At 43.9% G+C, this 7,789-nt stretch overlaps 2 protein-coding genes across 18 annotated transcripts in view; one reads left to right on the top strand and one right to left on the bottom strand.

Moving 5' to 3' along the window:
- Positions 1–4,543, bottom strand: part of HECTD1 (HECT domain E3 ubiquitin protein ligase 1) — an 89,976-nt gene extending 85,433 nt beyond the window's left edge. For all 9 annotated transcript variants that reach the window (XM_082451967.1, XM_082451971.1, XM_082451968.1 and 6 more), the window contains exons 1-2: positions 4,407–4,543; positions 2,838–3,106 (exon numbers count right to left, since the gene is read on the bottom strand). In XM_082451967.1, coding sequence (XP_082308093.1) covers positions 2,838–2,977 — 140 coding nt within the window. In that variant the 5' untranslated portion in view covers positions 2,978–3,106; positions 4,407–4,543. The remainder of the gene's footprint in view (positions 1–2,837; positions 3,107–4,406) is intronic.
- The window catches only part of LOC309656088 (uncharacterized protein), a 75,216-nt gene continuing 70,563 nt past the window's right edge, over positions 3,137–7,789 (top strand). For all 9 annotated transcript variants that reach the window (XM_082452271.1, XM_082452265.1, XM_082452268.1 and 6 more), the window contains exon 1: positions 3,137–5,281. In XM_082452271.1, coding sequence (XP_082308397.1) covers positions 4,339–5,097 — 759 coding nt within the window. In that variant the 5' untranslated portion in view covers positions 3,137–4,338 and the 3' untranslated portion in view covers positions 5,098–5,281. The remainder of the gene's footprint in view (positions 5,282–7,789) is intronic.

Genomic DNA, 7,789 nt, shown 5'->3' with positions numbered 1-7,789 from the left:
GGGCCTGGGTTCGATCCCTGGTCAGGGAACTAGATCTCACATGCCGCAACTAAAGATCCTGCATGCCACAACTAAGACCCGGCACAGCCAAAAGAATAAATAAATAAATATTAAAAAAAAAAAGAAACCCACTCAAAGTACCAGAGAGACCAACAGATTTTAATGTACAAGAGTATGACAAGTTCACTGATATGATTTCAGAACCCGCATTATAACTAACCCTTCAGAAACTATCACTTGCCTATACACTACTATGCATAAAATAGATAACTAATGAGAAACTACTGTATAGCACAGGGAACTCTACTCAATGCTCTGTGGTGACCCAAATGGGAAGGAAATCCAAAAAGGAGGGGACGTATAGCTGACTCACTCTGCTGTACAGCAGAAACTAACACAACATTGTAAAGCAACTATACTCCAATAAAAATTAATTAAAAAAAAAAAAAAGGGCTTCCCTGGTGGCGCAGTGGTTGAGAGTCTGCCTGCCAATGCAGGGGACACGGGTTCGAGCCCTGATCTGGGAAGATCCCACATGCCGTGGAGCGGCTGGGCCCGTGAGCCACAATTACTGAGCCTGCGCGTCTGGAGCCTGTGCTCCGCAACAAGAGAGGCCGCGACAGTGAGAGGCCCGTGCACTGCGATGAAGAGTGGCCCCCGCTCGCCGCAACTAGAGAAAGCCCTCCCACAGAAACGAAGACCTAACACAGCCAAAAATTTAAAAATAAATAATTAATTAAAATCTTAAAAAAAAAAAAGAAACTATCACTCCTCCCTCCCCAGTTTAGGTATGATATCAAAGAAGAATATCCATAATTATACACAAAAAATCATTACAACATTCCTCCCTTTTCCAGCTACATCTATGGGGGAATGGCGTTTTTTTCATATTATTTCAGTCAAAACGACATAATGCAACACAATAAATGCAAAGCAGATATGAGAATCTAGCCACATCCACACTCATGATCTCAGCCCCTCAAAACATGGGATTTCCTTGGCAGTCCAGTGGTTAGGACTTGGCGCTTTCACTTCAGGGGCCCAGGTTCAATCCCTGGTTGGGGAACTAAGATCCCACAAGCCATGAGGCATGGCCAAAAAAAACCAAAAACCAAAAACAAAAACATGGTCCTCTTCCAGTGTTCTCTCTCACTGAACGGCATCATCATCCATTGTAACCTGAATCATCCATGGTACCTCCACGCAACGAAGAGTAGCCCCCACTCGCCGCAACCAGAGAAAGCCCATGCACAGCAACAAAGACCCAACGCAGCCAAAAATAAAATAAATAAATAAATTTATAAAGTAAAAAATTTTTTAAATAAATTAAAATTTCCTTTAAAATTGTTTCAATATAATAACACTTCTAAAAAATGCCATTACAAACATCTCTACTATATGTTACTACTTAATGGAAGACATGATAGTTGATTTGACTGGTTAGGTATGACTTACTTTTTAAAATACCAAAAGTAATTCTCAGGTCAATGAAAACCCTCTAATGAAATCTATGAATGTTCAAAAACCTATTTCACTTTTCTATGAATCTGACCTGTTTAAGTGTTAACAGAGCAGCAAAATTATTATGTTCTCAAAGTTTGCCAATAACAATAACTACTTGAAATAAAGGAGTCACTAACAGACTGTGATTTGGGAACTTTGTTCATAAGGATTTTTATCATAATAGTACTGTCTCAATGGGATTTACAACTAAGAATTATTAACTATTCATTTATTAATTCATCTTCATTAATCATTCAAAAATGAAGACGATTAAAAATGCTTTGTCAATTTAGTAATTCAGCTTTTATTCTCACCTCAAAGAAATTAAGATAATTATACCAAATTTTATGTCAACATCTCAAACATTTTCTACTAATTACTTCAAAACGGCATTAGAACAAATATAGAAGCATCTGAGTTTTCATTTACTTATCACCGGAATTCAAAATTGTAAATATAAATGTAAAATAAACAATGAAAACCAAACGTGTTCAGCATTCAGAAGAACAGTTAATCTAACTGGGCAAGTATCACAGAAGAGGAAAAACATGGCATTAATGGCCAGTCTAGTACTGATTCCTTTACATTTTTGCACAAATTCTACACAACCTCTGAATAAAACAGCTTAAACTCTCCAAACATCAAAGTCTGTTTCTATTATTCCGAAAAGTATGCTACATGGTTAACATCCAATTTATACCCTCTCCAAACTGAAATTTACAAAGCAATGATTTGCTTAACAAAGTACAGGGAATTCCCTGAAGGTCCAGTGGTTAGGACTCAGCACTTTCACTGCAGTAGCCTGGGTTCAGTCCCTGGTGGGGGAACTAAGATCCCGCAAGCCATGTGGCACTGCCCCACCGCCCCCCAACCCCAAAAAAAGGTACAGTGTCCTAAGACTTAATACCAATGAACAAAGGGCAGTTGGGAACATATGTTCATTATCATCTGCATTTTCATGTCAATTTCAAGCCAATTACTTGATACAGAAATAGCCGCCTTTAAAGAAGTATTTGTATTCTCCCAGCTCATAACATGTTTTGAAATTGAATCAATCAAGCTATGGGTTAAAATTAGTATTCCCTACTAATTCCTATTCATTCAATAAACATGCATTTGTGTCATCACAATTATCATTACTGGAGTTAGTTCACCTACCAATTTTTATTTCTCAGAGAAGTGTAAATGGAAAACTGCAAGAACTTTTTAAAAGATAGTTTTAAAACTCACTAAACAAAATTCTACACAAACTGAAATCAGTAAATGGTTGAAAACATGTTATGTAGATGTCCCTACAGCAACCCCAAAGGAAGATGATGAAGGGATGTACTTACGTTTCAAAACAACGATCCACGTTGTCAGACATCAAAAGCAGCATGCATAGCTGTTCAAGGGCTATTAGTTGCATGTCCCTTTCATCTCCCTGTCCCATCTGTAGCCATTCCAGCAATGTATCTGGATCCACGTCTGCCATGGTTTTTTAAAAGCTCCTTTGCTCAAATTTTAAAAGGCAAAAAGTCCTCTAAATGTCCAGGACTGATCGGCGTGGGTTTAAAATTTTTTTCTTTTACATCGGCTAGAGCCAAATTTTCGTGGTGTCCTCCTAGGAATTAAAAAAGACTCATAAGTATGTTTCGATAGAGCGCTTAATGCAGTTTTTCAACTTTCCTTATACCTCGGGTTTAACTTCATACATTGTACTAAATAAAAACCAGTTTTGCAAAAGAGTATAAGCTGATTAGGTTGCTGCTTAACTGGAAACCAGAGCCGTCTTTGTCAAAGACAATCAAACAAGCTTCGGATCCCACTACTGCTTATCACTAACGTCTGCACCAAAAGGCAAACAACACCTTACCAAAAAGGTTCTTTTTTTTTTTTTTCCAGCAAACTTCTTTCCCCTTCCTCCACCCAAAACCGATCTTCTGATAAGGGTTAGATTCAGTATTTTAAGGAGACTAAGCACTTTGATCCAATTCCCCCCCAAATTAAGTTTCTACTCTAAAATTACCTCCAATTTTATAAATTCTGCTGACTTCTCAATTTATTTACTGCTCTTCTTAAGATGTCCAAATACAAACGATAATTAGACACAAGATCTATCTATGAATAAAGACTTGATTAGGAATTTTGGCAGTCTTGACAACTGTTCTTAAAAGTTTAAAAAGAAATGCTAGAAGTAAGTGCAATGGACTAACACGTTACGGATCAGAACACAGGCCAATCTACGGTCCTCCTTCCCCAGCCCCACAGAATGGGGCAGTTAGTTAAAAACAACAACGACAGCAGCAACAACCTCGGTGAAGCAGCACCAATAAGCATTACAAAAGCTCGTAAGCGCCCTGACGGAAGTTCAGCTTTGGGTCCCACGTAACCCAGCTACAGGTGTATAAATCCAGCGACAGGTCCCGGTGGGCACCCAACACTGCGGGCCCAGCTGACTCCGCGCCGGGAGAGGCAGGCACCGCGCTCTGGTTTTCCGGCACCAAACCCGGCTAAGTTAGCTACCTGTGTCGAGGAGGAGGGCAAGTTTTGGGGGAGGAGCAGCAAGCCTCTCTGCCTGAGAGGAGGCCGCCGGGGCGGGCAGGGCGATGGGTCTCCCGGGAGCGGCGCCCGGAACTCCGAGGCCCGGCGGTTCGTCCCTGGCCCCGCCGGGCGGCGAACCCTTCTCAAGGACAAGTGGGGCCAGCCATGGGCTCCGGCTCGGAGAAGCCGGGTCCCGCCGCGGGCAGGGCCGGGGGAGGGGAACAAAGGGGATAAGCGGGTGAGTCGGCGGCAGCCCCGCCGACCTCACCAGGGGCCAGGGTCTCGCTCCCGGCCCGCCGCCGTGCATCCCTGATGCCGGCACCACGCCTGGCCTTTCCGACCGCCCAAGGCGCTCCCGCCTTCCCTTCCCTCAAGCTTACCCAGGCCTGTCGTCCCAAACCGCCCCGGTCCAGCTCCAAGCAGGCCGCGGGCAGAGCAAGGCCCGGCCGCGGCCCTCGAGTTCCCAGGAAGCTGCAGGCCGCGCAGGTCGAGCCGGGCAGGCGGCACAGGAAAAGCCGCGTCTCGTCCCTCCCCTTCCTCCGCCGGGACCTAGTGACAGGGAAGCGAGAGGTTCCCCAGACCGGCGGCCGCCAGCTCACGTCCCGTCTCCGGCACGCGTCTCCTCAGGCCCTGCAGCTCAGAACCCCGCACTGTGCTGCCGGCGGCGACGGCTGGGGGATGCAGCGTCCATCGCGATCCGGGAGGGGGATGGGTGGAGGGTCGGGTGAGAGCCGGGCGGGGAAACTGCGGAGGGCAACCCTGCGCCGCGGAGGCGGAGCAAATATGCTCTCCCCGCTCGACCCTGCCGACCGCCACGTGGGGCGCTGCGGAGACCGGTCGGCCCACAGCGCTGGGGCGCCTAGCCGGGGCGCCGGGAGACCGGACGCGTCGTCGCCGCTACCGGGGCCTCGGACTCCTTCGGCCTCGTCGGCTGTCGCTTTTCTGTCGTACGCCCTGCGCCTTCACGCTTCGCTGTCAATCCGAGCGCACTCCCAGCACCCCGCGCACACGGGTGCACGCACGCTCAGCGTGTTTTGCACGGTGTGTACACACTTGACGTGCTCCTGCTGAAGGCCCCGACGCTGCCCGTCAAAGCTGCGGCCCAGGCGACCTCAGCCACGAGCTTCCCCTCCTCTCGGCTGGTCATCCCTCCTCGCGCACGGAAGTGCGTCGGGGGAAGGAAAGCGCCTCCTTTCGGTAGGCAAACCGCCCGGCAGTTCACCAGAAAGAAAAACTTTCACCACCACCCTGGGAGGTAAATATTGTCGAGTATCCTCTCCATTGTACAGATGAGAGCACTGCGGCTCCCAAAAGCGTGAATCGGGCCCAGCGGCGTCCCCAATAGAAGCAGCTCCTCGAGTGTGCTTTTGAGTTCTTCCTCTGCGTTGTAGTCTCCAATATGTCCATTATTATTCCCTTCAAACATTTTATTTCACACGCGTTGAAAACGAAATATGCCTGCTTATGGGACGGGCTTGGAGACATTTAGGATGTAATTAATTGGAAATGTGAATATAGCTTTTTTTTTAATCAAGAAATGAATCCATTGGTTTGTGAGATAAGTAAACCCATGCCCCGTACACCCACTGTACTATCACTTTTTCATCTTTTAAACGAAAATGATTATTACATGATAGTATTTGAGTCGTGTTCCTTTAAGCAATCAGAGAAGCTGCTACATATGCTTGAAGAACTAGTATTTTGGAAATTACAGATTTGCACCTCAGATATCTATAGGTACATGTCCCATTGTGGCAGGTAAGGGTTCCCAGGTCTCCTGTTAGTAGGTCAAATTAAGAGAAAAGAGTGGAGGATTCCACTATCTTGTCCCAAGTTCAGCACATGAGAATAATTATTTGCAAGCTATGAATGTAACTTGGAGCTGCCAGGAAAATCTTCAAGGATGAAGTGGCATTCCTTTTGGACTTGAAGAATGGGTAGAATGTGAACACTTCAAGGGAGGAGTAAGAATACAAGCAAAGCCTGATCTGCTCTGAAACAAAGGAAAGAGGACCTGTGCCCCAAGCAAAAACCAGCATTAAGCAATGATATAGAAGATAGGAGCTAAAGTAAGCAGGGACTTAAATGTGTGGGATGCAGAATTTAGGCTGAGGAAAGTAACAAGTTCTGGACTAGAACATTGACTGGAAAAATTATAAAAGTCTTACAAAGATGTATAGGGCAAGAGTGTCCAGAATGGCTAAAAGGAGCTACCTAGACAAGGAGATTAACTGGGAGATTGCTAAAATCCTCCAGTAGTGGAGAGAGAAAGGGCCTAGTTTTTGGCAATAAGAATGGAGAAGAAATCTTTAAAATACTTGTTTTAAAGATAGATCAGAATTTAAATAATTATATAAAGGTATAGTTTCCTTTATTCCCTCACCATCTCTATTTATACCACCCACTTCCTACCTGGAAAAATTAATGGCTGTAGCATACTTTAAAGAAACCTTATCCAAAAATGCTGACCTTTTTTGTGATTTTATTATTGTATCATTTTTTAATTGAAATGAGATCCCAGAATAAGAGCATTAAAGGAAAGGAATAAAGCCCTGCAGAAAACAGGAGACCCAGATGAAGGCAACTGACCGTACTTGAATATATGTCCCAAGAAACCAGGATATATTTACACGTTAATATTTCACCTTGATGTCAAAATCTAAGAATAATGAACTTTGAGAATTGCTATGTGCCAAGCAGTGTAAGGTACAGTGAGTAAGGCACAGACCTCATCTTCAATAAACTATAAAAGTCTAGAGGAAGGTAGATGTATTCACATCCACTGTGTCTGGCTCCATGATCATACTTATCACATAATATTGTCAGGTACACTGGGGCCATCAAGGAGGTAATGATATCTTGGAAGGCTTCAAAAATAATGTGTGAACTATGTTTGGAGCTGGCCAAACATTAAGGAGACCACATGGAGAGGCATAGAGATGTGGAGAGGACTCCTCTTGGGGGAGGAGAGGGAACAGGCTGCCTTTTGGTATAGGCCCCACTTTCATGAAGGATCTTCAGTATATACACAGTCACTCGGAACCATTCAACAAGATCAAAAAGGAAGACGTTCATTCAAATTTAAACTCTTATCCCACTGATTGACATTACAACGAAGTAATTTTTAAAGTAAATCTTATGAATAGCACAATTATATGACACTAAGTTTTTTATGTATCGAAAGCACTGTTAGCTGTAAACATTTCAAATACACTACAAAAAATGTCTGGGCATTTCTTCCACTTTTAACTGGAAATGGGGATGTCTGTGGCTTTCCTTAATCTCTGAGAGGCTCTGAATATGAAAGAATGTCATCAGTCATTTTGGAAGAGTAGGAAATTAAATTTGGCTGGAACCTAGGGTGGAGGTAGTGGCTGGAAGAGAACATTGAAGTTAATTGGAATCAATTAGCTAAGGGTCTTGTGCTAAGGAGTCTGAACGTTGGGTGAACAATGTTGTTCTTTGGATGATGGGGAGCTCTTGGACATTTTAAACAAAGGAGTGCTGTAATGCAAACCAGGTTTTAGGATGATTAAACACCTTAAAGTTAAAACTGATTTCTATGAAGCTTTACAGTTAGCAAGAGACTTTAACATATATTATTATTTAATCCTCATATATAATTTTATTATATATAAAAAATGATCTAACAGCGTAGGTATTATCTTTATATAAGAGGAAAAGCTCAGAGAAGTTAGGTGACTTGCTCAGGGTCTCATAGCTCCTCAGGGACCCATCTCGTTCTCAAACCCAGGCCTTCAAC

Source organism: Balaenoptera physalus (genome assembly GCF_965194825.1).
Source record: "Balaenoptera physalus genome assembly, chromosome: 2".
Classification (NCBI taxonomy): Eukaryota; Metazoa; Chordata; class Mammalia; order Artiodactyla; family Balaenopteridae; genus Balaenoptera; species Balaenoptera physalus.
This window is presented reverse-complemented; position numbering and strand designations above follow the sequence as displayed.